The sequence below is a fragment of the Giraffa tippelskirchi genome, chromosome 13 (genome assembly GCF_054371585.1).
Source record: "Giraffa tippelskirchi isolate mGirTip1 chromosome 13, T2T-mGirTip1v1.2.pri, whole genome shotgun sequence".
NCBI classification, from domain to species: Eukaryota; Metazoa; Chordata; class Mammalia; order Artiodactyla; family Giraffidae; genus Giraffa; species Giraffa tippelskirchi.
The window spans coordinates 12,663,114-12,690,871 of NC_137287.1; the positions used below are offsets into that span (position 1 = coordinate 12,663,114).

Genomic DNA, 27,758 nt, shown 5'->3' on the forward strand with positions numbered 1-27,758 from the left:
ATTCATTCACTGGTTAGTTTGTTCTTTTACCCAACAAATCGTGTTTGAGCATTTACAAAATGCCAGGCATGCCTTAGGCTCTGGGAACACAATGTTCCAGGCCTTTAAAGCTTATTTTCTGGGGAGACTGACAAACAAATACCTACATAAGACAGGGATGAGGGCTAGAAAGAAAAGAGAGACAGAGTAGGGAGGAGAGAGTGCTGGGAAATACTGTCTTCTTTTTTTACTTATATGAATACTTTTTTTTTTTTTTTTTATCAGCAGTGACTCTCACTCATTCACTCACTAAAATGCTCAGTCACAGCTCTTTTGTGACTCTGTGGACTGTAGCCCACCAGGCTCCTCTGTCCATGGAATTCTCGAGGCAAGAATACTGGAGTGGATTGCTATTTCCTCCTCCAGGGGATCTTCCTGACCTAGGGATTGAACCCACATCTCTTGTGTCTCCTGCATTGGCAGGCAGATTCTTTATACTCTAGGATACTTTATTTTTATTAATTTTTTAAAAATTATTTATTTTTTACAGTGGGTCCTTGTTGGCTATTTATTTTAAATATAGCAGTGTGTACATGTTAATCTCAAGGACTCCCCATCTATCCCTCCCCTCTACCCTTCCCCCCTCATAGCTATAAAGTCATTCTCTAAGTCTGTAAGTCTGTTTCTGTTTTGTAAATAAGTTCATTCATATCATTTTTTTTTTTAAGATCCCACATAAGCATCTTCTTTAGAGTGACATTTGAGCAAAGATCTCAAAGTAGCCAGGGAGGAAGCCATGCAGACATCTAGGGACAGGGGACTTTAGTTGGAGGACACAACACTCGCAAAGGCCCTGAGGCAGGAGCCTCCTTGGCATCGTTAAGGAACCACAGGGTGGTCACTGTAATTTAGGGGAGGGCAGGTGAGGGAGTGTGATAACAGATGAGTCAGGGATGTAGCAGAAGGCTATGTAGACCTTTGCTGTACCTCTGAAGGCTGGACTGGGCTGTCAACTTAAAAAAAATGCATAACGCGGGAGTGGAGAATTTTATTTGAGGCAGTCAGTCAGTTCATTTGCTCAGTCTTGTCTGACTCTTTGCAACCCCGTGGACTCCAGCACGCCAGGCTTCCCTGCTCATCACCAACTCCCGAAGCTTGCTCAAACTCATGTCCATCGAGTCCGTGATTCCATCCAACCATCTCATCCTCTGTCGTCCCCTTCTCCTGCTTTCAGTCTTTCCCAGCATCAGGGTTTTTTCCAATGAATGAGGACTATAGCCCAAGAGACAGCACCCCAGTTAGCTCTGAGAAACTGCTCCAAGAGGTAGGGGAGAAGGTCAGTATCTATGTGATTTTGGTAAACGGGGAGTACGTGCAATGAAGCACGTATTTTTTTCAGAGGATTTCTGCTAGTCACAAGGAGCAGACATCACCATGAAGGATTTTAATGCTTTTCTAGATATGAGGAGGTACAAGAATTGGGTTCCTAAAATTGGCTCCTGGAAATGTCTATCTAAAGACCTGTTCTTCCAGTTTTTCCCAGAGCACAGAATGCCTCATTTCTGCTCTCCACCTTGAACTCGTTTCAGGGAGGGTTGAAAATTAGAAGCTGCAGCGGCACATGACTTAATCCTTGTGGAGGTAGATGGCAAGCGCCCATGGCAAGTGCCTATTTGTATTACTAGTTCACAGGGCCATGGGAAGGACTTTGACCTTTGCTCTGAGTGAGTGGTAAGGAGTGTGACCAAAGATGTGTCATGATCTTATTCATACTTTACAACATCACTCTGAATTCTGTGTTGAAAATTTTGAGAGAGGGAGCAAGAGGTGGGAAGTAGGGAAGATGGGCAGACAGTTTTTGGGGGGGGATGGTGGTGACTGCGTGAGAGGAGGTGGTCAATTTTGGATGTGTGTTCAAAGAGAGGGTAGACAAAGGTTTCCTGAGCCCTTGGTAGGGGTGAGGGAAGGGGCAGAGACTAAGCCAGGCACCTGGAAGTGTTATGCTGCCCCCACTGAGCTGGGAAGGTAATTTGGGGTGAATCTAGGAAGGGCTTTGGAAATTTGGGTTTGGACGTGCTGAGTTTGGGCCGCCCGTTAGACACCCAGGATGAGATGTTATGTGCACAATTGGAGTTGAGGGGAGATGTTTGGAATGGATGGATCATCAACATATAGAGGACATTCAGAGCCATGGGGCTGGCTTTAAGGGACTTAGAGACTGAGAGTGTCCTGAGAAGAGGACAGGGCTGAGCAGAGCCTGGGACCATTTTTGAAGCCGGAAAATGGGAAAGAATTACCAAAGGAGACTTCTGTGCACCACATCCATGACAGTTTATGCCTTCAGACATAAATCCCTTTTCAGAAGTTCAGATGAGGGGGTGGAGTTGGGGAGAGGACAAAATTATATGTGTGTGTTCAGTCTGCTGTGTTTACCCAGAAATTTAGTATTTTTTTCCCACTGAGAAAAGACAAAGCACAGAGGTAGGGAAGAGAAATTAGGGATAAAAAATACTGACTTCTAATTTGGAAGAGTCAATACTTGTATATACAGATCTAAAGCTAAATGAAGTGAAAAGCGGTGAAGAGATGAATCAGGGATTCATCTACGTGTAGGTGGAACCTGAAGGCTCTGGGATTGGGGGAGGGGGAGATGACAGCATTGGTTCAGGTAATGGATCTCTCTCTTTGCAGCTTGAATGGCCTTGGGGAAATTCCTAATGATCCTCAATAGTGATAGTGTTAGTCACTCAGTCGTGTCCGACTCTTTGTGACCCTATGGACTGTAGCCCACCAGGCTCCTCTCTCCATGGAATCCTCCAGGCAAGAATACTGGAGTGGGTTGCCCTTCTCCAGGGCATCTTCCCAACCTAGGGAACACGGCTCTCCTGCACTGCAGGCAGACTCTTTACCTACTGAGCCACCAGGGAAGCCCAATGATCCTCAATAGGTGTCTGTATATTTTTGGTTATATTCAGTCAATAGATAAAACACTGAACATAAGAGAGGGCTTTGATGACATAGGGTTACTTGCATGTTTTAATTAGAAATACTCCAGAGGCATCATTCTTAGGCTATTTTAAGGTCTGATCAATTGGAAACTACTCAGTTTTCAGGTCTCCCAAGCTGCAAATTACCCATGTTTGCTTACCTGTGCCAAGGGAATACTTGCAGTTTGGAGACCTTTGGTTTGCACTTCTTTTCGCAGTGTTTGTGTTGAAAAATGATCTACTAAATGAGCATCCATTGCTTGTTCACTATTTTATGCTTAGAAATTCAGTATTTTTCTTCTATGGGTGTTATAGACTGAACTGTTCACCCCTAAAATTCATATGTTGAAACTCTAACACAAAGTACCTCAGAATATGGAGCTTCCTTGGTGGCTGAGAAGGTAGAGATTCTGCCTGCCGTGCAGGAAACCCGGGTTGGATCCCTGGGTCAGGCTGGTTTGGGAAGATCCCCTGGAGAAGGGAATGGCCACCCACTCCAGTATTCTTCCCTGGAGAATTCCATGGACAGAAGGAGCCTGGCGAGCTACAGTACATGGGGTTGCAAAGAGTCAGACATGACTGAGCAACTGTATTTGGAGATCGAGTCTTTACAGAGGTAATTAAGTTAAAATGAGGCCATTAGAACGGTCCTAATCCAACTCAGTCTGACTTGTGTCCTTATAAGAAGAGGAGATTGAGACAAAGACATGCAGAGGAAGACCCTATGAGGACACAGGGAGAAGACGGCCATCTGCAAACCAAGGACAGGGGCCTCAGGAAAAGCCAGCCATGCTGGCACTTTGATTTTGAGCTTGTAGAACTCCAGAACTGTGAGAAAGTAAATTTCTGTTGTATAAGCCCCCCAGTCTGTGTGGTATTTTCAGATGAATACAATGGGGAAACAAACAGAAAAAGAAGTTGGCGATAGAAGTAGATGAAGATATAGATACAAGTGTATGGATATTTAAAATTAAATACCTAATCCCTTACTTCATTATTTTTCTCCTATCAAACATAATCCGATTTGGAGCAAAAAAAGCTTTGAGCACATTTTAATTTCACTGGTTTCTCAAGATAGGTTTATTTATCTATTTTTTCACACTCCTGCTCCCAGAATCAGTCAATTAGTAGATGCAAATATAAAACTTTATATATTAGCAAATCTTGATCCAACTTTTGTCTTCCTGGGGCGATTCTCCTTAAGTTGTAGATCAAATCCAGTTCCAGGCTAAAGTACCACAATTTCTCTTTTTTCTTCCTGGCTGACCCACTGCAAGAATGCATTTTTCTTTTCTTCAGTATGGCAGACTCTGTCCTGGAAATTCACAGGAGGAGTGACATTGTTAGCAGTTCTTAAAATCTGGCCCTATCTTTTTTTTTTGCAGAGATGTGTCTCTGACCTGCCTTTGAAGAGTAAAATTGTCACCTGTGCTCTTCACAGCGCCAGGTTTTTGGTGGATGTCCGGAAGTCAGCCAGGGCAGGGCCTCTTTCGGATAGTGTCCTCACAGCTCTGTGGGGGTCAGTGGTCATGGACACGCCAGGCTGGTTATCTGGCATCATGGGTTTTGACCATGGAGCTGGAGAGTTTCAGCGTTTCAGCTAACATTTCAGATTTCAGGAGCGATGGATTTAGCCGACTGGCCATTTGATCCAGCTATCCCACTCCTATTATAGATATATATGAAAGAACTGAAAGTAGGATCTCAGAGAGATATTTGCCTTAACATAGCACGTTATTCATAGCAGCATTAGTCACCATAGCCCAAAGGTGGAAGCAACCCAAATGTCCATATAGGGATGAAGACCATTTCCCTAACAACCTGCCACTTTTTTTTTTAAATTTAAATTCAGGTTCCCTAGAAAGCCACTGGCTGTTATAAGCAGGAGAGCATCTTGACTTAATTTACGTTAAAATTTTTAAAATTGTGGTTAAAATATACATAATGTATATGTAACATAAAATTTACCACCTTAATCATTTTAATTGTGCATTCACATAGATGTTAAGTACATTCACATTGTTATGCAAGCAATCACAAGAACTTTTTCATCTTCCTAAACTGATTCCCTGAAGGAAGAAATGGCAACCCGTTCCAGTATTCCTGCCCAGGCTGCAGTCCATGAACTTGCAAAAGAGTCAGACACGACCTAGTGACTAAACAACAATGACAATCGATTTATCTACATCTGTGTCTATATCTATGGGTTTATGCTCAGTCACTTCAGTTGTGTCTGACTCATTGCCACCCCACCACTGTAGCCTGCCAGGCTCCTTTGTCCGTGAGGTTCTGGATCAGGTTGCCATTTCCTATTCCAGAGCATCTTCCCAACCCAGGAATCGAACTCACGTCTCTCACGTCTCCTGCATTGGCAGGTGAATTTTTTACCACTGCACCACCTGGGAAGCCATATCCATACCTATATATCTATATCTATGTCTCTATCTCTGTATCTATCTAAAAGGGAAATTGCTGGATCATATGGTAATTCTATGTTTAGCTTTTTTGAGGCGCTGCCATACTGTTTTCCACAGCAGCTGCACCATTTTACATTCCCACCAACAGGGTACAGGGTTCCAATTACTCCATGTCCTCGACAATACTTGCTATATTCTGTTTTTTCCAGCACAGCCATCCTGATGGGTGTGAGGGTGGTATGTCATGATGGTTTCTGCCACGATTTCAAGGGCCTGTTGTGTGTGCATTACATCTTCAGATGTCTTACTCTGCAGAGACAGTAAGACCCAGTTCCTGCCACAAGGGACAACTCTCATGGTCTGTTGAAGAAGAGAGGCAGCTAGATAGAATATTGTAACGACAAGTGTGATGGGGACGAGGCTTAAGAGAACACAGAGTGGCTGCAATCAAGGAAGACTTCCCAGAGGTGGGGGTACTTCTTTTTAAATTTAACTTATTTCTGTCTGTACTGGGTCTTCATTGCTGCACATGGGCTTTCTCTGTTTGTGGCAAGCAGGGGCTACTCTCTAGTTGCGATGCGTAGGCTTCTTATCGTGGTAGCTTCTCTTATTAGCAGAGCACGGGCTCTAGGGCACGTGGCACATATACTTAGTTGCCCCTCGGCACGTGGAATCTTCCCAGACCAGAGATCGAACTGGTGTCCCCTTCATTTGCAGGCAGATTCTTATCCACGAGACTACCAGGAAAATGTTCAGGGGTACATCTTAAAAGCATTCTCTAAAGCCTACTTTGGAACAAGGACCTAGAAAAATGAGAAACTAAACCCAAACTCTAAGTGGTTGATTGATTTGGGTTAGAGCCATATTTTTTTTTGGAATAGAATGACGTTTGAGGCATTTTTCCTCTCTGTCTGTGTGTCTCTCTGGCTCTGAAATGTTGTAAAAGTCATTTAATTGGGATACTTACTTTACAGTTTCTGGTTATCGGAAAGAAGCCAAATTGAGATGGCTGGGGCAGGTAAATAGGTGGGAGGTGCTCATGGAGCCTGACCCAGGTCAGGTATGTTTGGTATTTCCTCCATTCTGGGGACGTTTGAAGGTTCTGGGTCCCGGGAGTCTGTCACATGGGGGTAGGTGCCGTGACAAGATATGGAGAGAGAAACAAAGCATACAGAGGCTGCTATTTAAGAATAGTGCTATTCTTATTGTGGTGACTCATACTTGTCAAACCTTTGAGGCTCTCTGCAGAGGAAGAAAGGGTTGGATTGCAGCTTGGAGGTGGGCAGTGTGGCTCCTGCTCCTAGGGTGGAGGCTGTGTATGATCTCACCCATGTTTCTGCCCAGGTGGCACTAGTGGTAAAGAACCTGCCTGCCAACGCAGGAAACAGAAGAGATGCAGGTTCAGTTCCTGGGTCAAAGAGAACCCCTAGAGGAGGGCATGGCAACCCACTCCAGTATTCTTGCCTGGAGAATCCCATGGATAGAGGAGCCTGGCGGGCTACAGTCCATGGGGTCACTCAGAGCCGGACATGACTGAAGTGACTTAGCATGCATGCACTGCATTTTGTAAACGAGGAATCTGACTTCCAGGGTGGTGGAGAGATTTCCCAGGGCAGCACAGCTCATCTATGTAGAGCTGCGAGGGGGAGGTAGTGGGAGAACCTTCCCTGGACTCATTCTGATTCTTGAGGTGGGCTAAGAAGTACCTGGAACATTCATTTTAAAGGTTGAGAATGGACATGCTCAGCAGTCACTGAGTGGGAGAAGCAGAAGAGGCTTCAGCCAAGTAGCATCTTGGTGATAGCTGAGATGGGAGAGAGCATCAGTCAAGAGTACCACTCTCCTTCCCACACCACCTGCCTTGTCCCTCTGTCTGCTTCCACCAGTTCATTTCATCATCACCTGTGTACCTGGATCGAAATGTTGATGTTAACTCCTGCTTCAACATTACTGGCGATAAAAAAGTCCTGGAAAATTTAGCAGAGTTGTCTGTGATCGTGTATTGGTTTTCTATGGCTGCTATAACAAAATCCGTAGACTGGGTGGCTAAAAGCAGTGGTCCCCAATCTTTTTGTCACCAGGGACCTGTTTCCTGGAAGACTATTTTTCCATGTACCAGTGGGGGGATGGATTCAACACGACTCAAGTGCATTACATTCATTGTGCACTGTATTTTACATTAGCTCCTCCTTGGATCATTAGGCGTTAGATTCCGGAGGTTAGGGACCCCTGGCTTAAAGAAGGGAAATGTATCATGTCACAGATGGGAAGCTGGAAGTCTAAGATTAAGGTGTGGGCAGGGTTGGCTTCTCCTGAGGCCTCTCTCCTTGACTTGCAGACAGCCGCCCTCTTCACATCCCCATTCTCTGTGTGCCCGTCCCTGGTGTCTCTTCTTCTTCTTATAGGACACCAGTCAGATTACATTAGGGCCCATCTTCACAGCTTCATTTAACTTAATCACCTCTTTGGAGCCCTTCTCTCCAAATACAAATACCTTCTGAGGTCCTGGGAATTGGGACTTCAACATAAAACAGCAGGTACAGGGCATGCTACCTGTTCTCTTAGCACAGCATCCACCGCACCTGTTGCACTTTACTTAACTGAAATGAGTTACTTGTATAATTAGGGGCTTTCCTGGTAGCTCAGCTGGTAAAGAATCTGCCTGCAATGCAGGAGACCCCAGTTCAATTCCTGGGTCAGGAAGACTCACTGGAGAAGGGATAGGCTACCCACTCCAGTATTCTTGGACTTCCCTGGTGGCTCAGCTGGTAAGGAATCTGCCTGCAGTGTGGGAGACCTGGGTTTGATCCCTGCATTGGGAAGATCCCCTTGAAAAGGGAATGGCTACCCATTCCATTATTCTGGCCTGGAGAATTCCATGGACTGGATAATCCATGGAGTCGCAAAAAGTTGGACACGACTGAGTGACTTTCACTGCCTTGTGTAATTACTTGCTTAACATTCATCTGCCCCTTTAGGCTGGGCTTGCCTGGTGGCTGAGTTATAAAGAATCTGCTTGCAATGCGGGAGACTCTGCTTCAATCCCTGGGTCGGGAAGAAATGGCTAACCCACTCCAGTATTCTTGTCTGGGAAATCCCATGGCCAGAGGAATCTGGTGGGCTACAGTCCATGGGGTCACAAAAGAGCTAGACACTACTTAGCAACTAAACAACAAACAAGCCTTTAGGCTGTAAGAGGCATGAGACTAGGAATTGTGTCTGTTTAACTTGTGGCTAAAGCTTTATGTTTGGAGCATAATAGATGCTCAATAAACCTATATTGGTTGAAGGCAGGAGTGAATCCCTTCCTCTCTGTTCCATTTGCTGTACCCTTTTCACATGTCTCCTCCACCCATCCACAGCTCCCTTCCTACCTCTGCTTACTAGTGGGACACATGTTGGCCATGCTTGTTCAACATGGCAGGTAAGGGCTTCCCCAGAGAAAGATTGATAAAATCTCAACTCAAGAATCCATGCTAGGGAGCACCGCAAACTTTCCCACTTGTTGAACTAGGACCATCATTTCTTAACCATCCTTGAACATTATGACCATGAATACGTTATTCTGAGCCTATATGGATCTCTCACTTCTCTGAATCATCCTATACGTTATTTTCAGGGAGGCTGTATTTTGACCATGAAGCTATGTGGATGCATCTCAGCCTCCTGTCCAGACTGTAGCTTCCAGGAGAGCAAGGCTGTATCTCAGGATGCTTTTTCCTCCCAGGTACCCAGGTGGCACTAGAGGTAAAGAACCCGCCTGCCAGTGTAGGAGACGGAGGAGACACAGGTTCAATCCCTGGGCCAGGAAGATCCCCTGGAGGAGAAAATGGCAACCCACTCCAGTATTCTTGGCTGGAGAATCCCAGGGGCAGAGGAACCTGGTGGACTACAGTCCATAGGGTCACAAAGAGATGGACACAACTGAAGCGACTTAGCACACACGCACCCATCTGAGTGCCTGGAATGACTCTTTTTTCAGGAAGCTGACATTGGAGAGATTAAATGAAAAAAGATAGTGATGGAGAAGTAAAGATCCTTCCACAGTTTGGCCAACTGTCCGAGGCAACGAGGATCCATAGTGCCTGTTTCTCTTTAGGATAGAAGAACAATAAGAATGAAAGCAGTCTCAGGGGAGAAAAAAAAAAAAAAACTTCCATGTATGAGGTGAATACTCTGCAAAGGAGACTTTTTGACCTTAAAATATGGTGAACTATAGCTCAGTCAAAGCTAATGAGGGGAGAGAGCGAGCTAGTCTGGGGAGAAAATGCAGATTGACTCAGAGTTTCTTTCTCCAAAGGAAATTTGCATAACAATGATTACATATTGGGTCGGAGGCTCTCTGGCTTTCTTCCAGAGCAACTATTGTGGATGCCAAGCCCCCCTTAGAAACCTGGTTTTAAAAGGAAATTAAACGTGAAGGGTTGCATTGCTGTCGCTGTTAGCCTTGGGAAGGGATTAGAGGGGATGCTTTGTCATGCGAAATGTCGGGAAAATTCATGAGGAGATCCGCAGGTTGTCTACTTGATAAAAAATCTTACCCCCCTAATGGATTTTGAAAAAGGTAATTTAATTTTAGCTCATGATTAGCTGTCATAGGCAGGGGCGAGGCAGGTGATGCCCTTCATCTTTCTGGGGACTGTGAGTTTTTCTACCTTTATAAAATAAAATGCAACTGAAATACAATTTTTGTCTGTAGTTAATGATTCTGCAGACAGTGGAATGGGAAAGTTTATAGTCATTATTCCTGAAGAATAGAAAACTGTCTGTGTGAGAGGTCATGACACAAAACAGCTTCTAATTTATTTGGCAAGAGTAACTTACTAGGCTGGCTTCCCTGGTGGCTAAGTGGTAATGAATCCCCCTGCAATGCAGGAGATGCAGGAGCCATGGGTTCGATCCCTGGGTTGGGAAGATACCCTGGATTCTATGGACTGAGGAGCCTGGTGGGCTGCAGTCCATAATGTCACCAAGAGTTGGACACAACTGAGCAGCACAGCAACTTATCAGGCAGGATAAAGTTAGAGAGCTGTGCAGAGGAAAGGAAGTAGAAGATTTTAGGTGGGTGATGTACAGATAGATGGAGCAATAGGTGGATAGGGAGATGCAGTGTTGGCGCTTGATCTGTATGTCCCAGTAGTGAAAGAAGCAAAGGCCTTTGCTGTGTTAGTCTCAGGCAACTGTGTTAGGGCCCAGAGAGGCTGCTCTGGGCTTGGTGATCATAAAACTTTAATGTGAACACAAGAAAGTTGAGGAAAGAGGAATAGAGTCCTTACTATTAGGTTGGCCAAAATGTTCTTTTGGTTTTCCATACCATCTTACAAAAAAAAAAAAAAACCAAAGGAACTTTTTGAGCAGCCTAGTTTTTTTTTTTGCTGCAGATTCTCTTTTTATTCTTATTTTATTTTTCTATTATTTTTAAAGATATAATTCACATGCCTTAAATTCACCCTTTAAAAATATACAGATCACCACTCACTAATTCTAGGGTGTTTTCATCAGCACCCCCCGCCCCACCCCCCACCAAACAAACTTTGTAACCATTAGCGACTCATGTTCCATCTTGCCCCTGGTCACCACTAATTCTATTTTTCTTTCTCTAAGCTTTTGCCTATTTGGGACATTTCATATAAATGCAGCCATACAATATATTTGATTTTCTATCTGACTTCTTTAATGTGGCATATTGTTTTCACAGTTTATCCATGTAATAGTGTGTATCAATACTACATTCCTTCCTTCCTTTTTTTTTTTTAACTTAACACCTTTAATGGTCCAAATATTTGGGGAAATACAAAATAAGTGTCTCTATTCTTGAGGAATTATATCTGCAAGGAACACACTGAAAAACTCCATTATTTGGGCAAAAAATACATATTGAATTTCTGTTGCTGATGAGGTCTTGTCCCCAAAGTCTTCTCTATGAAGTGAATAATATTACCTGTCTCATCCTTTTTAAAAACTCTATTTTGCTGAGGTGTAATTGACATGTGATATCATGTTAGTTTCAGGTGTACAGCATAGTGATTCACTGTGTGTGTACATTGTGCAACGGTCATTCTTTTTTATGGTTAAAAAACATGCCATTTTATGGATGCACCGCATTTTCTTTATTCAGTTGGTGATGGATATGTGAGCTGTTTTCACTTTGGGACTGTGGTGAATAATGCTGCTGTGAACATTTGTGTGCAAGTGCTTGTGGGAGAAATGGTTTTATTTCTCTAGAGTGTACATCTAGGAGTGGGGTGGCTGGGTCATATGGTAACTCTGTGTTAACCTTTGAGGAACTGGTAAACTATTTTCAAAAATAGCCACATGATGGTACTTTCCAACCAGTGATATACAAGAACGTCCTTTACTGTTTGAGCCCCTGCTGTCTACCAAGCACTATGCTATCCTCTTGGTGTGTCTGTCAAATGAGCTTATAGTCTTTATTCCTTCTTTACAGGATAAGAAATGGAGGCTCTGAGTGTTTAAGAAAGAGTGAGACGGACTTCCCTGGTGGTCCAGTAGTTAAGACTCCACAATTCCAATGTAGGGAGCGTGGGTTCCATCCAGAAACTGAAATCCCACATGCCATGCCATGGCCAAAAAAAGAAAAAACACAGAAAAAGAGAGATCACTGAAGTTATTGTTATATGACCCCATGTGGGATCTCCCCTAGGCCTGCACCCCAAATTCCTGCCCCAGGACTTGGTGGGGATTTCTTGAAACCAGCCTCTCATCAAGTAACGCAATAAACCACCCTTGGGCAGAGGCACTGCGTCCAGCTCTGCGGCAGGATCTCTGCCGAGTAACTACCCTTTCTGCTGTGTCTGCATCTGGAACCAGGGCAGAAGCCAAGCGAAGCCAAGAGCCTCACAGGCTGTCTGGGGCCTAGGAGGATGCTGTGGATCAGAACCAGAGGGAGGACAGAATGGGCTGCACTGGTCCCTGACTGTGGTCCCTGGAGCTCCACTAGTTGGGAGCAGCTGGTCATTTTCAAGACTAACCACCCAAACACAGTATCTTCTATCTCAGGCCACACCCACCCACACCTGCCTTAGATTAGAAACCCAAATAGTATTGATCCATGATTTTGTTTTGTCATTTCTCAGTCATCGTTCTCCCCATTCTTGACTTTTGGCTCTGTTATTGTTATTTTTGCCAAATGGAGGAATATAAAGAAATATATCCCAAGTGAAAGAGCTCTTCCAGCCCAAGGTAAATGAGCACCATCTAACCTGGCTACCTCCTCTGCAGGGAGGAAAGGCTGGTGATGCCACCCACACCTGCATGCCTGGGCAGGTGTTGCCTCACATCTCCCGAAAGTTCTGGTGCTGGCTTGGGGTTAACAAGTCCTTGATTTGCTGGAGAGTGGCCCAGATGCCAGAAAGAAGAGCAATGGAAACACTCCTTCCATCTCCATTCATGGCAGCCCTTTGGAAATGGACACTGGCATTTCAGTGTTGGGGCCTATCGGAATAGACATGTTCTGTCGGTCATTAATCCCTCCAAGGCTTCTAGGTCTTCCCAAGCCAAGAGCAATACATTCAGGGTATTTTTCATAGATTGTTTTCCTCAAACTCTGGCTCTAAAGGCTCTTTTCTAAGAGGTGGAGAGTAGCTTGGGCTTGGAAATGTATGTGTTTTCTTTTGATCTCTTCTTGCCTCTTTCATCTTTCTTTAGTGAAACCTGCAAACCATGCTGGTGCTTCACCTGCATAAACCGGCAGCCTCCAAGCTGAGCTGGGCAGGTCTCTTACCCACCATGAGAGACAGATGTCTGGTTCTCTATGGAATACTCACATCTGCTGAGCCTGTTCTTCTCATCTGAGAGCTCTAGCAAGGGAAGAGAGCATAGTCATATGGAACCAGGGAAGAGCAGGAGAGGTGAATTGGAGAAGAGTGAAGATGGAGAAATCCATCCTGGTCAGAGAGTGCCTTGAGCTTGGGGGATTGTGGTGGCATCGACAACTCTGGAGCTCTGCGGAATTGGTCTTCTTGCTGATTGTGTGTTCACAGGCAGAATTAAGACCGAGATGTGGAAGATATCACCATGAGGCTGATGTTGACTATTTAGAGAACATAAAAATGAACCCCATGGAGGAGGCTGATTGGAGGGCTCACAAATGAGTTTGTACCTCTGGAGGTTTTTAGAATGAGGCTGGACTCTATTCTGGCATCAATGTGGAGGATGTATATTGCATTAAGAAAAGGGCCAGAGTGGCCCTGCACAATCTGGAGAGTTTAGGTGTTTGTGTATTTGGTCAGTTCATACTTATTGGTGGGGGAGCTATTTTATATCTGCTGAATTCATCAATTCTCCAAGAAGCTGGATTTTACACTGTGCACTTCTAGTGGATGTGTCCTAAGCTAGTGTTTATATTACGTACCTAGGCCCACCAAGATCATGAAGAATTTTGCCTCCTACTTCCCTTCCTCTGGTTTCTTGGGTTTGAATCAGAGATGTCACAATTTTCCACCCGGAGCCACACAACTGCTGTAAGAAAATCTGTTGATTTCCGGATACAGTCATGTTACTCCACAGTCCTTGTTTACTGATGGGTGTGCTTTCTTTCTGTGTCCTCATTCTGTTGTGTATGTTTTCACACTGGAGCTATAGAGAGAGGAGCTTGAAATCTGAGAGCTCCAAGGGGTCCAGACACTCTTTAGTCACGTCCTTGTTTTACACGCATGTGCTTTGTGGCGGAGATTTGTCTCAGGCCATCAGTGACAGGGGCAGAGATGGCCCTAGGATCTACAGACCCACATCCCACATGTGCTGACCTTTATTTTTTCTTTCTGTCAGGATAATTGTTTTTCTGTCATGATCCCTAGAATAGAAGCAGCACATTTCTTTGCTCTCTTTGATAGCAGACTCTTGGGAAGAGTCTGGACCTCCTAGTCTGCCTGGACTTCCTGCTTTCATTTCTTCACCTCTTGTTCTCTCTTGAACCTACTTTGGGCTTTGGTTCTCTGAAACTGGTTCTGCAGAATTCACTGATGCCTCGGTATTATCCAATGCAAGGGTCGCTTCTCGGACCCCATCATTTCTAGGTGTTCTGTCTACATTTCTCTTGGTTTTCCTTTCTTGGCCCTTCTCCTTCTGGTCCTCGGGATTCAGGCTTCCTTTTTTTTTTTTTTCTGTGTTGCTGTGTTGCCTTGGTGACTCCTCAAGGACTGTGTCTTTAAATTCCCTTTAGATATTGGTGAATCCCAATTTTATGTCTTCAAACCTGACCTCATCATATCAGATGCTTGACATTTCCATTTGGCTGTCTCATAGGCATCACAGACTGACTGTATCCCACCCAGACTCTTGATTCTCTGTCACATCACTTTATACCCAAATCTTTTTCTCCCTGTTTCTCCATCTTAGTCAGTGGCACCAATATCCAACAGTCTTCATTAATCAGGCCAGAAATGTGAAAGGGAGCTATTCTTGAAGCTTTTCTTTCTCTTGTGTGTTTTCAGATAAATTGAAGTTTGGCTGATCTGTGCTGAGTTTGGCTGGGCTTGGTTCTAAGCTACACATTGGATCCAGCTACCCCTTGTGTCTCTTCCCTTCCTTGGACCAGTGGGCCACCCAAAGCATGTTATCATGATGGTACCAAGTTGAGGAGACCAAGACCACCAGTGCAAGCACATTTCAAGCCTCTACTGATGTCACAGCCACTAGTCCCCTTTTGGCCTAAGCAAGTCTTATGATCAAGTTCAGAGTTAAGGGTGGGGAGGTACGCTCTGCCCAGCCAGATGGTCAGGCTTAATGTTAATGAGGTGGGATGGGTACTCCTCCCAGGGGTGTGGAGGGCAGAGAGTCTATATTTGTTGAACAAAAAGTCCAAGGTACTACCTCGGGGATGTGCTTAAAGGAGAAGGAGAAAAAAATCCCTTATAAATAAATGGAATCTTGTCATAGGGTCTTTCTGTGAGACACTGGATGTGTGTTTTTTAAAATTGTGGTGCTTCTGAATAGCATAGGTATCTTATTTTAAAGTTGAGAATAGGTATCTTATTTTAAAGTTTAGAATAGGTATCTTATTTTAAAGTTCTAATCGTTTATTAGGAATGGTGGTGGTGTTGGTGGTGATAGTGGTAAGGTGCTAGTGACAGTAGTGATGGTGGTGATGGTGGGGTGTGTGTGTGTTTGTGTGTGTTGAAAGATAGTGATACTGATCATTTAGGTGGGCAAAGGAAGTAGCAACATTTTCTTAGGGTGGTTCAATCTTGTTTGTCTTACTCTTCCTTATCGTTTCTTGAATTCATAACTTGCTTTCTATGATATGAACACAGTGTCATGTGGATCTACATATATGATATTTTAAAATTATATGCTTTTTGCAGAAATTAGTGAAGGTGAAGGTTAGTGTTGCTAATGTTCACTGCCCTCTCGCTCTCCTCTTTAACACCCTCACTAGGAATAAAATCCTAGGTGGGCTCGGGGCATGAGAAGGGAGGAGAGGAATTTCCTCTGAAAGCCGTCAGACCCAACAGGTGCTGAGCGAATGTGGCAGGTGGCCTGGTCTGCAGAGTCTTGTGCACATTTGACGCCAGCAGTTTTCTTAGGTTGTGGCAGAGGGCTTTCATCAATTCAGCATGTTTCCTAAGCAGCCCTGGGTCAGCTTTATTTTCCTTTTGTGTAATTTTGTAAGTGATGTGCGGCTAAGTGACACAGTTAACCTGTGCAGCCAGGGTCTTTCATCCATCTGCTCTGAGCAATCCTGACAATTGCCAAACTTTTCTTTATTTTGTTAGAAATACTCTTTTCACTTCCACACTCAGGCAGATGCATCAGCCAGAGCCTGGGCCAGGCCAAAGACATTTATTTATCACCTCCACACACAGGGGGTTGTTTATGCCAATGTTTGCTTGGCATCGAGAGTGGGATTCAGGACTTTTTGATCCTTTTCATCACAGTGGCATGAAACCGGAGAGTGCATTTCATTAAGGCATGCTTGGCAGCCTGGTATACAGAGCCCAGGATCTGTATCCACTCCTGGCTACTTTCAGTGACCTAAAGAACATTCTTCATCCTCACTGGGCCTCCCTTCTCCTGTATGCTGACTGTGGATGGGGCTGTTCTTGGGCTCAAATTAAATGATCTTTGTAGAAAGATTCCAGGAAGTCTAAAGTTCATAATATGTGTAAGACATGTCATTTTGAATAAAACTGCAGTTTGAAAAAATTTATAGACAGTTTGTTCCAAAAGGACTTCAAGCAAATAACAGTGATTCATATCTCCTGGAACTGTAAAGGCTGCATGAGCAGTTTGGTTAATGGGCAGAAATGTACTTCCAGGATTCTGGCTCCGGGGATGGGGAGCACATGTTGAGAGACTTATTAGTCATCGCTTTGTCTTCTGGGACAGAATCCAGCAGTGGATGGCCATCTGTTATGGAATGAAGGTGTGTGTTCCCCCCACCCCTCCAGTTCATATGCTGTGACCCTAACCCCCAATGTGATGATGTTAGGAGGTGGAGACTTTTGGAATTAAATAGGGTTAGATGAGATCATGGTTAGATAGCATCACCGACTCAGTGGACATGAGCTTGAGAAACCTATAGGAGATAGTGGAGACAAGGAAGCCTGGCGCGCTGCAGTCCATGGGGTCGCAAAGCGTCAGACACGGCTTAGAAACTACAATGACAATGAACAAGATGAGATCATGGGTTGGGTCCCCATGATGGCATTAATACCCTTATAAGAAGAGGAAAGGACACACGGTTTGCTCCTTCTCTGTCATGTGAGGACACAACAAGAAAGTGGCTGTCTGCAGGCCCTCACCAAGGACCCAACATGCTGACATCTTAATGTTGAACTTCCCAACCTCTGGAATTCTGATAAATGTCTGTTATTTAAACTAGTGTTCCTCAATCTTTTTGGCACCAGGGACCAGCTTCATGGAGGACATTTTTTCCATGAACCTGGTTGGGGGGATGGTTTCGGGATGATTCAAGTACATTACATTTATCATGCACTCTATTTCTATTATTATTACATCAGCTCCACCTCGGATCATCAGGCATTAGATCGCAGAGGTTTAGGACCCCTAATTCAAGCCGCTTAGTCTTTAGTATTTTGTTATAGTAGCCTAAGGAGACTAAGTATCAGGGAAAATTTGAAAACATGGTTGTATAAAGGTGGTTGAAGGAATGTATATGTTTAGTCTGGACAAAAATGAAGACAGGTCATGATAACGTCTTGAAATATTTGAAAATTACGTGGAAGTGTAATTATTGCATGATAGGTGTAGAAGAGACAAGTAGGACCACTGAATAGAAGAAGCCAAGCTACACATTTCTTAAAAATTCAATTGATTTAAACCAGAAAGAAAACAAAACAAAAACAATTCACCTATTTCTTCTACCCCTTACCTTCTGCCTCTGACAACCACCAGTCAGTTCTCTGCATCAATGAGCTTGATAAGTATGTGTGTATTGTACATTTCAGTCTATGGCCATACCACCCTGAATACACTTGATTCCCATCTGCAGATTTCATGTATGATAGAGATCATATGGTATTTGTCTTTCTCTGTCTTACTTACTTTGTTTCGCATGATGCCCTCAAGGTCCCTTCATGTTGTTGTGAATTGCAAGAGTTCATTCTTTTTTTATGGCTGACTAATACCCCATTATGTGTACATATTGTATATATACCACAGTTTCTTTATCCATTCTTCCATTGATGGACACTTAGGCTGTTTCCATATCTTGGCTATTGGAAATCATGCTGCAGTGAACATGATGGTGCAGTTAGCTTGTCAAGGTATTGTTTTCATTGTCTTCAGATAGATACCCAGATATGGAATTGCCAAATCATATGGTAGCTCTATTTTTTATTTTTTTGTGGAATCTCCGTACTGTTTTCTGTAGTGGCTGCACCAATTTACATTCCCACTAGCAGTGAACATGAGTTTTTTTCTCTACACCATTGCCATCAGATGTTATTTCTAGTCTTTTTGATAACAGCCATTGTAACAGGTGTGAGGTGACCTCTCATTGTGGTTTTGATTTGCATTTCCCTGATGACAAGTGATGTAGGCCATCTTTTCATGTATAGTAAGTACAAACATACAAACCTTCAAGTTGTGAGCTTTCAGAGATGTGACTCTGCATTCCGTCAGTGTCAGGTGTGAGTGAAATTGCGACTTGCCTTCCATCTCCTATTACTGACAATCCTTCAGCTCTACCATCTCTCACCCCCACTTCCTCCTCCAGCCACTAACTCTTCATGCCTGTTCACTCAAGGCCAGCCCCTATATGCCAGCTGTTGTACTACCGTACTTTTCAAGGTACTGTACTATAAGATTTAAAATGTATCCTTTATTTTTTTGTGTTTGTTTTTTAATGTACTACTTGTGTGAAAAGTATTATAAACCTATTACAGTACAGTACTATACAGCTGATTGTGTTGGTTGGATACCTAGGCTAACTTTGCTGGACTACAAAACACACTCAGAGCAGAACTGGTTTGTGTGTAGGGGACTTACTATATTTGTCTTAGAGGAAGATTTATTCAGTTCTCTTCCATCAGGAAGCAACTGATGTAACTGAACTCCTAAGCCTTCATTGAAGATATTAAGACTAACATAACCTTTGGACATCATGTCTGGGAAGCACTGAGCATACAGGACAGAAAATGTCAAAATCAGCATAATAATGCAGATGTCTACAGATGTCAAGATCATCATACTAGTATATGAACTGGGGAATCAATAATGATTTGACATGAGTCCATGAAGCAGTGTTTACCCATTTCTGACATGTCTCCAGGTGATTTCTGTATCAACACTAGAACCTGGTAATATATTTGGCCAGCCCGGCTTATCCTGCACTTATTTATTCACTTGCTTTTTGCTTATCTGTCCATTCATTCATGTGTACAACATACATGAGGTGCATGTATGTGCCAGGCTATCTGTAAGACACAGAGATGTCTTCCTGTTCACAGTAAGCCTGTGTCCTTGTAAGTGAACGGTTGAAAAGTGAAGTCACTCAGTCGTGTCCGACTCTTTGCAACCTCATGGACTGTAGCCTACCAGGGTCCTCATCCATGGGATTTTCCAGGCAATAGTACTGGAGTGGGTGGCCATTCCCTTCTCCAGGGGATCTTCCCGACCCAGGGATCGAACTCAGGTCTCCTGCATTGCAGGCAGATTCTTTACCGTCTGAACCACCAGGAAAGCCCAAAACATTTATTTGGCTGCCTCGGGTCTTAGTTGCAACATGTGGGATATAGTTCCCTGACCAGGGATTGAACCCACATCCCCTGCATTGCAAAGTGCATTCTCAACCACTGGACCACCAGGATGGCTCAGCTGGTAAAGAACAGTTGAGGACACCTGTAATAGGACAGGATAAGGGTGTGGTTGAGATTTCCTACCAAGGAGCAGCATCTGATTTTCTGGGTTGGGTAGTTCTCTGCAGGGGTTTGCAGGGTTGTATAGAATAACAAGGGTGACTGCCAGAGGCATTGAGGGGCAGTGGCTGTGTAGAAGCCTCAGAAGAGGGTGGGGCAGCTAAAAGGATGCAACAGAGAAGGAAGTGGAATATGAGGCTGGGCAGGGAATCAGCTAGTGAGTGACTTTGTATATTACAAGAGAATTTTTGGAATTTTTTCCTGCATAGGCAGCAGGAATGCACTAATGAATTTTAAGCAAGCAGTGGTCAGTTGTGTATGTTAGAAAGCTCACTTTGCAAGACACAGGGTTATGTATTGACTGTAGTAACTCAAGGAAGAGATGGCATGCCTTTGAATCTGGCTGGTGACAAAAGGGATGGAGGGAAGGAACAGAGTCTAAAGATAAGGGAGGGACTTCTCTGGTGGTTCAGTGGTTAGATTTCTCTTTCCAGTGTCAGGCTTTGAGTTCGATCCCTGGTTGGGAGCTGGGACCCACATGCCTCGTAGCCAAAAAAACCAAGGCACAAAACCCACATGCCTCGTAGCCAAAATACCAAGGCAGAGAACAGAAGCAGTGTTGTGGCAAATTCAATAAAAACTTTAAAAATGATCTACATCAAAAAAATCTTAAAAAACTCCCACAAACAAACAAAAAATAAACTAAAGATAGGTGAGAACTAGCACCAGGGGTAATTTGATAAAATGAATTTGAAATATTATAGTTAGATAGATAGATATAGCAGACATTTATATAGTTAGCATGTATGTTTAACATTAATAGTGTGTATATATATATATATATATAAAATAATTAAAGTGCTTAGTATAATGCTTTGTGTCTAATGAACATTTGTCTGTAAAACTAACAGTTGTATCCAAAAAATGGTGCTTCCACTCTCTTTTGGCAGTATTTCTAGACAGGCTTTTCTATTCCATTGATCTGCCTGTCATTTCTTGTTTCATTATCTCACTGTCATTTTAAAAATTAATTTAATTTTTATTGGAATGTATTTGATTTACAATGATGTAATTAATTTCAGGTATGCAGTAAAGTGAATCAGTTATAATGTACCTATATCCACTGTTTCTTAGATTCCTTTTCCATGTAGGAAATTACAAATATTGAGTAGAATTCCAGGTGCTATACAGTAGGTCCTTATTAGTTACCTGTTTTATACATAGTAGTGTGTATGGTGGCTCAGCTGGTGAAGAATTTGCCTGCAGTGAGGGAGACCTGGGTTTGATCCTTGGGTTGAGCAGATCCCCTGCAGAAGGGAACAGTTACCCACTCCAATATTCTGGAGTGGAGAATTCCATGAACTGTATAGTCCATGGGGTCACAAAAAGTTAGACATGACCGAGTGACTTTCACAATATGTCAATCCCAATCTCCCAATTTATCCCTCCCCCATTTTCCTGCTTGGTAACCATAAGTTTATTTTCTACATCTGGGACTCTATTTCTGTTTCGTAAATAAACTCATTGTACCAGTTTTTCAGATTCCACATATAAGTGATATCATGTATTTTTCTCTCTCCATTCAACTTCACTGAGTATAATCTCTGAGTTCATCCATGTCACTGCAAATTGCATTATTTCTTTTTATGACCAAGTAATATTTCATTACACACACACACATGCATACATATGTATATGTTATCTTAGTTATTAGAGCGTTTCAATAATTAAATAATAAACTTAATAATTTAATCAGCTGTAGGAAACCTATAACCTACAGGTTTCCTGGTTCCTCTGCACACATTTATCAAGTATCCCATCTATCTCTGTGGTCACGTTGGCTTCCTCAAGCCACGAGTGGTCCCCTCACTCTCCCAAGAGTACATGGAATTCCAAGAATAAATCTGGAATTATTGCTCACTACTTATGGCTTATGGCTGCAACTTCCTGATTGTCTGTGTGTTTTATCAGTTTTTTCAAATGCTTTAGCGTCATGTGGAATCTCCCTGGGACTCTGTGACCTTCAGGAGGCATTGGGGCTTCAGCCAAGACCCCCCAACACATGCTTGCCCACTGGAAGAAGGCCAGGCAACATGCTAGGCTTTTTAGCTGTGTGTGTGTGTGTGTGTCTGTGTGTGGTTTCCCTGACACTAGGCTGTGGCTGCCCAGATGAAGAGGAGCTTTATGAGTTGACAAGGCACCAGATTGCATTGTGTTTTCATCACAATGTCCTGGAGTTTGTGTGTCTGTTGTGAACACTGTCCTGATTTCTGAAAGAATAATGCTGGTTATCTGTAAACTCAGTAGTTTTAACTGTAACCCTGGAGAAAATGATGGCCTTAGTTATATGGAGGGAGGTGGGAAGGCAGCTGGGAGTGGATTTACAACCTGGGTCCTTTACTTTTTGGTGCCACTGTAGAGCCTTTGTAGCCTGGGCCAACCGAAGATAGAAGTGAGCAGAGTGCTTTACTCTTGCTGGAGGGTTATCAAGTTATCAAGTCAGGGCACCTCAGGATTTCTGGGCTCCATGTGAGATGGATGAAGCCGCTCTCTCATCCACATGAGGTATCCTGAAGAAATTTGTTGTTGACTGCACTAGAAAAGAATTTATAAAATTCCAAAAGTGGAGGTTATTTTTATTAATGCTTGGAAAATTGGGTGGCTATTTGAGATATATATATGTATATACAGTTTAGAGCCTTACCTCTCCGCATCTGTGTAAAATTTCCTCCTAGTCACCACATCACTTGAATTGTTATTGCTTTATTTCTTAACTTAATGTTGGAAAGGGCATCCCCTGTTCATTTTTCTTTTTAAACAAAATGTCCAAGTGTTATCACCTCTGTGTTCTCCTGGGTTAATTTTAGAACCTTTGGTTCTGTTTCAGAAAAAGATTCTATTTGGAATTACATTAGATCCATACATTAAAAAGAAGTAATGGTATCTTTGTAACATTCCATCTTCTAAGTAAAAATACATATCTCTCTCTCTGCTGTTTATGTGTGTTTTATTTCATCCATTTAATAAAATTTCATAATTTTCCTCCTATTGTTTCAAGTTCTAAGTGCACTGTGATACTTGTTACTTTTACAAATAAAATTTTTTACATTTTAGATTCTGGTTGGTTACAGCCAGAAAACAAAATACTGCCCTGGAAGTTCTTATGTCACTGGGATGGCCATCTCCAAGGTCACCAGGGCCCTTTTCTCTGCCAAACCAAATGGCCTTTTTCAGGCTTGATTTCCCTGTGACATTCATCAGTGTGAACTCTCGTTTTCTTTATGAATATAAATGTACTATAATATGTAGTCTTAATCCCTCTTCTCTTCTCCTAGTAGATGTCTTTTTTTTTTTTTTTACATGTATTTGATTTTCTCTCTTGACATCACTTTATAATAGATGGCTCCAATTTCAGTCTCCAGATCTCATTTCTACTCATCCATATGGTCTACCATTTTGGGTTTTTTGTGGACTTTTTGTTGTTCTTAGTTGTTGCATACAAGATCTTTAGTTGTCACATTCGAACTGTTAGTTGCAGCATGTGAGATCTAGTTCCCTAACCAGGAATTGAGCCCAGGCCCCTATATTGGGAGCACAGAATCTTAGCCACTGGACCACCAGGAAAGTCCCTCTTAAGAACTTTCTATAGGTCAGGCACTAGGGTGACCACATGTCTGCCCTTAAAGAGAGTATCTGGTTGTGGTACCGTGGGAGAAGTCTTCCTGTGGGTATGAGTAAGATGGTATATCTGTCAAGATCCCAGCCAGAAACGAGTAACACAGCCAGAAGGGCTGACCGAAGAGATTTTAGCAAAACATTTACAAAGGTTTGGGAAGAGTTAAGGGAAATCAGCAAGACATGGCCAGGCATGGTGGATGACTCTAGGGCTAGCAACAGAAAAGGAAGCAGTTGCCATGCCAATGCCTGAAGGGTCCGGAAGAGAGCATGGTTAACAGAACACGGGATTGGCTCTAACCCTAGGCTAACCGTCGGAGATGCCTGTCTGAACACGACTGTGCCACAGAAGAATGCAGTCTCCACCAAACCACACCTGGGTGGAAGGGAACTGGGGGACAAACACCCCAACCTCTCTCTCTTCTCGACCATCAGTCTTCTCAAGGTAGCTCGTGGTGGTTAAGCCCAACCCAAAGCCAGAAGTCTAAGGGAATCCCTTGATACTGCTATATAGGGCTTATCTCCTGGGGCATGAAGCAGAGAAAAAGGGTGGAGAGAAACATGAAGAATATTCAGTAAAGGTGCTAGGGGATGGCTGACCTCATTTGTTCTTCTTTCTTCCTCACCTTCAACTTCTTGCCAATACCGTCCCTTGGCTTTGCAGTCTTCGGCTACAGTAACTCAGGAGGCAGTGCCTAAGGGAGAAGAAGGCAATGCCAAATCCTCTCCAGTCTGGTCCCAAGCAGCCACCCCATTCTCTTCCCTCACTCCCCTCTTTCTTCTTTTTGTCAATTGTGGCTTCCATGCCTACAAGTTCACATCTATCTGCTCCGGCTACAGTTGCTTCCGGCCAAAAAGCACAAGGCACTTTCAGAAAAGAAAGTTCCCTGGGTGCATGGAGTCATCCCAACTTGCCCTGGTGGCATCTCTTCCCAGCTAAGTAAAGACCAACCTGAGTCTTGTTGATGAACTTGAACTTGTATTTGTTGTTGCCAACAGTTTCCGGGGCCTGCTAAGTAAGCACGTTAAATGCCAGTGAACATTTTTGCCGCTTTGTTGAACCTTTCTGGCAGATTCAATTGGGGGGAAAATGAGAGCACATGGACCACAAAATATATAATTCGTAGTTGTCGCATTTCACTCTGAAGAATGATCTGTTTTTGAGACTGCTACTTGGGTACCTTTCATGATGGAAGAAATAATGCCTCAGAAAGGGGAAAAAAAAAAAAAAAACCTCACTGGGAGGTTTTATTCCCTAAGTGTCAGTGGTAGGATTAGCTTGTATTCCTAGTCTTAATTCCTTAAGTAATAAGGAATTTTGTAATAAATTCCCTCCCTGGCTCCTCTGCCTGCATTGGAAAGGCTGCCTATGGGAGGGTGCTGGGCAAACACAGCTGAGATACATTGTAGCTTCGAGGTGGCATTTAATGACTGGGGAATGCTGCTACTGCTGCTGCTAAGTCACTTCAGTCGTGTCCAACTCTATGCGACCCCATAGATGACAGCTCACCAGGCTCCCCCGCCCCTGGGATTCTCCAGGCAAGAACACTGGAGCGGGTTGCCATTTTCTTCTCCAATGCATGAAAGCAAAAAGTAAAAGTGAAGTCGCTCAGTTGTGTCCGACTCCTAGCAACCCCATGGACTGCAGCCTACCAGGCTCCTCCATCCATGGGATTTTCCAGCCAAGAGTACTGGAGTGGGTTGCCATTGCCTTCTCCGGACTGGGGGATGGAAGATATCTATTTAGACTGGACAAAAGAAATACTGTATAGACAAGGAGAGAAAAAGGAATTCACAGATGAAATAAGCAGAAGAATCCGATGTTTTCCATAAAAGCTGTTGAGTTATGTTGGAAGTCATTTCTGTCCCACTTGGCCAGCCTCCCTCCTTGACCCTTGGGTTCCATGCTGGCCAGAAATCCACAGAGGACTGAGGTTGTGGCTTTCAAGAAAAGGCTGCAAATATTGGGGAGGGAAAGGGAACCCCAGGATGAGTGAGCGAAAGTACACAAAACAAGAAGAAAAACCCACAGAGTATAGTCTCTTTTCATCTTTTACAATTATGTCATATTCCATACATCATATATATATAGGGCTTCCCAGGTGAATTTAGTGGTAAAGAACCTGTCTGCCAATGCTGCAGACATAAGAGAAGTGGATTTGATCCCTGAGTTGGGAAGATCCTGTGGAGGAGGGCATGGCAACCCACTCCAGTATTGTTGCCTGGAGAATTCCATGGACAAAGGAGCCTGGTGGGGAACAGTCTGTGGGGGTTGCAAAGAGTCGGACATGACTGGGCGGCTAATACAACAACAAGGCTCATGTAAGTGTTCTGACCACATTTAAGGTTGGCTAGGCTGAGGTTTAGTAGGTTCAGTAGGTTCAATAGTTTAGATGTTTTAAATGCATTTTCGACTTAACGATATTTTCAATTTATGGTGGATTTATCGGGATGTAACTCTTTTGTAAGCTGAGTAATGTCTGTACTTCATTCATTTTTATTGCTAAATATTATCGCATTGTCTGAATATACCACATTTTGTTTTATTCATTTGTCAGGTGATAGACACTTGGCTAGTATGAATAATGTTTCTCTGAACATTTGTGTACAAGTTTTTGTGTGGGCATATCTTTCCATTTTTCTTGGGTATATACCTAAAAATGGAATTGCTGGGTCATATGGTACAACTATACTTAGCATTTTGAAGAACTTCCAAACTGTTTTACAAAGTTAGTGCACCATTTTACATTCCCACTAGCAATGTCCTTTCATGAGTGATTTAAAAATCTAACACTGGTGTCTGTCCTTGACATTTGAAGAGTTTTTGTAGATTTTGGAGCACAGCAAAGGTGAGGTTATTGGAATGGTTGGTGCACAATGATGTGGGATGAGATGTTAAAGACCAGGAAGCAGACAGTGTTGAGTAATCCAGTTCTCAGTTGTTGGTTCCTCTGTTTGGATGGTGACAGGCAGAAAAGATGTTAGGGTTCCTGAGGAACACAGTAGAGATGGGAAAAGATTCTTAGGTAGAAAAATGATGTTCACTTGAGATCAACCCCGAGGTGCCTGCTTAAGCTTTGCTTTTTGATTTTGTATCACAGAGAATAAATTTCTAGTTTCAGAGGAGTGAGAAAGAGGCTACAAGTCTTGCCATTATGGGGTGAAGAACCATCGTGTGAGCAGAGCAGACTTACTGGTCTCTAACTTGCTTGGGAATGCTTTCCTGGGAGGTCAGCGTCCTCCTAGGCTCTGTGGGCACCCATCATGAATGCTGAGGATGCTGTTGACATCTCTGGTCTATGGTCTTCCTACCAGTGGCAGCAGTGGGACTTTTGTGGACAAAGTGTGTGTGTGTGTGTGTGTGTGTGTGTGTGTGTGTGCATGTGAGCACACCTGAGGGTGGACAGAGTAGCTTGAACATTTGAAACAGTGAAAGAGAATAAGAACCCTTCACAACAAAAGTTTTCAAGCCAAGAAATAAAACCTCCCATAACTGTAGGATTTAAAAATTACCCATCAAGCTGTTTATCGTATAAATGGAACAATAGGTATAAAGCTGCCACCATCCCTGGAACCTGCAATTGCTCAGTGAAGCTTGTTACAGAGGCCTCCTACTCTACTTGGCATGGTTATCACCCTTATGGGCTTTTCTTCTCGGTGATTTATTCTCAAACACTTCTGTATTTCCTTTTGCCATTTAGATTAGATTTAAATAAAACCATTAGGTATAGAGTGGTGTCAGACGGTTACACACTTTAAACTCATGATAAAATCAATCTGTGTATTATTCTCTGTTCAAATGAAGCAAAAACACCCTCTGTCTGGCAGTTCCTTATTACTGGCTGTTCTTATTCTGCATTGTTACTTATTCTGTTCTGGAGTATCTAGCCTTGTGGTAATTGCTCATGAAGACAGGAAATTGGGCAGGGATGACAGGCCCTGTTCTGCCCATTTCTGGTCCACATGTGCCCTGCTTTTGGCAGTCTCTCCCTTTTATAGACACCATCCTGATACCTGATCCACTCCAGTTCCCAAAAAGGGGGAGAGGTTCTCCATGAGTGTGACCAGCCTTAACCCCACACCTTATGGTTGCTTTGTTGTTGTTGTTGTTGTTCAGTTGCTCAGTCATGTCAGACTCTTTGCGACCCCATGAACTATAGCACACCAGGCTTCCCTCGCCTTCAATGTCTCCTGGAGTTTGCCCATATTCATGTCCATCGAGTCGGTGATGCCATCCAACCTTCTCATCCTCTGTCATCCCCTTCTCCTCCTGCCCTCAATCTTTCCCAGCATCAGGGTCTTTTCCAATAAGTCAGCTCTTAATGTCAGGTGGCCAAAGTATTGGAGCTTCAGCTTCA

The 27,758-nt window shown here is 43.4% G+C and overlaps 1 protein-coding gene across 12 annotated transcripts in view; it reads left to right on the forward strand.

Moving 5' to 3' along the window:
• The window catches only part of GALNT17 (polypeptide N-acetylgalactosaminyltransferase 17), a 419,610-nt gene that overhangs the window by 136,460 nt on the left and 255,392 nt on the right, over positions 1 to 27,758 (forward strand). For 5 of the 12 annotated variants that reach the window (XM_081558059.1, XM_081558053.1, XM_081558060.1 and 2 more), the window contains one exon: positions 5,699 to 5,850. The exons of the other annotated variants lie outside the window; for them this stretch is intronic. Coding sequence is in view for 3 of the 5 variants with exons in the window: in XM_081558053.1 (XP_081414179.1) it covers positions 5,793 to 5,850 (58 nt within the window). In the remaining 2 variants the exon portion in view is untranslated. The remainder of the gene's footprint in view (positions 1 to 5,698; positions 5,851 to 27,758) is intronic. 12 annotated transcript variants of the gene reach the window in all.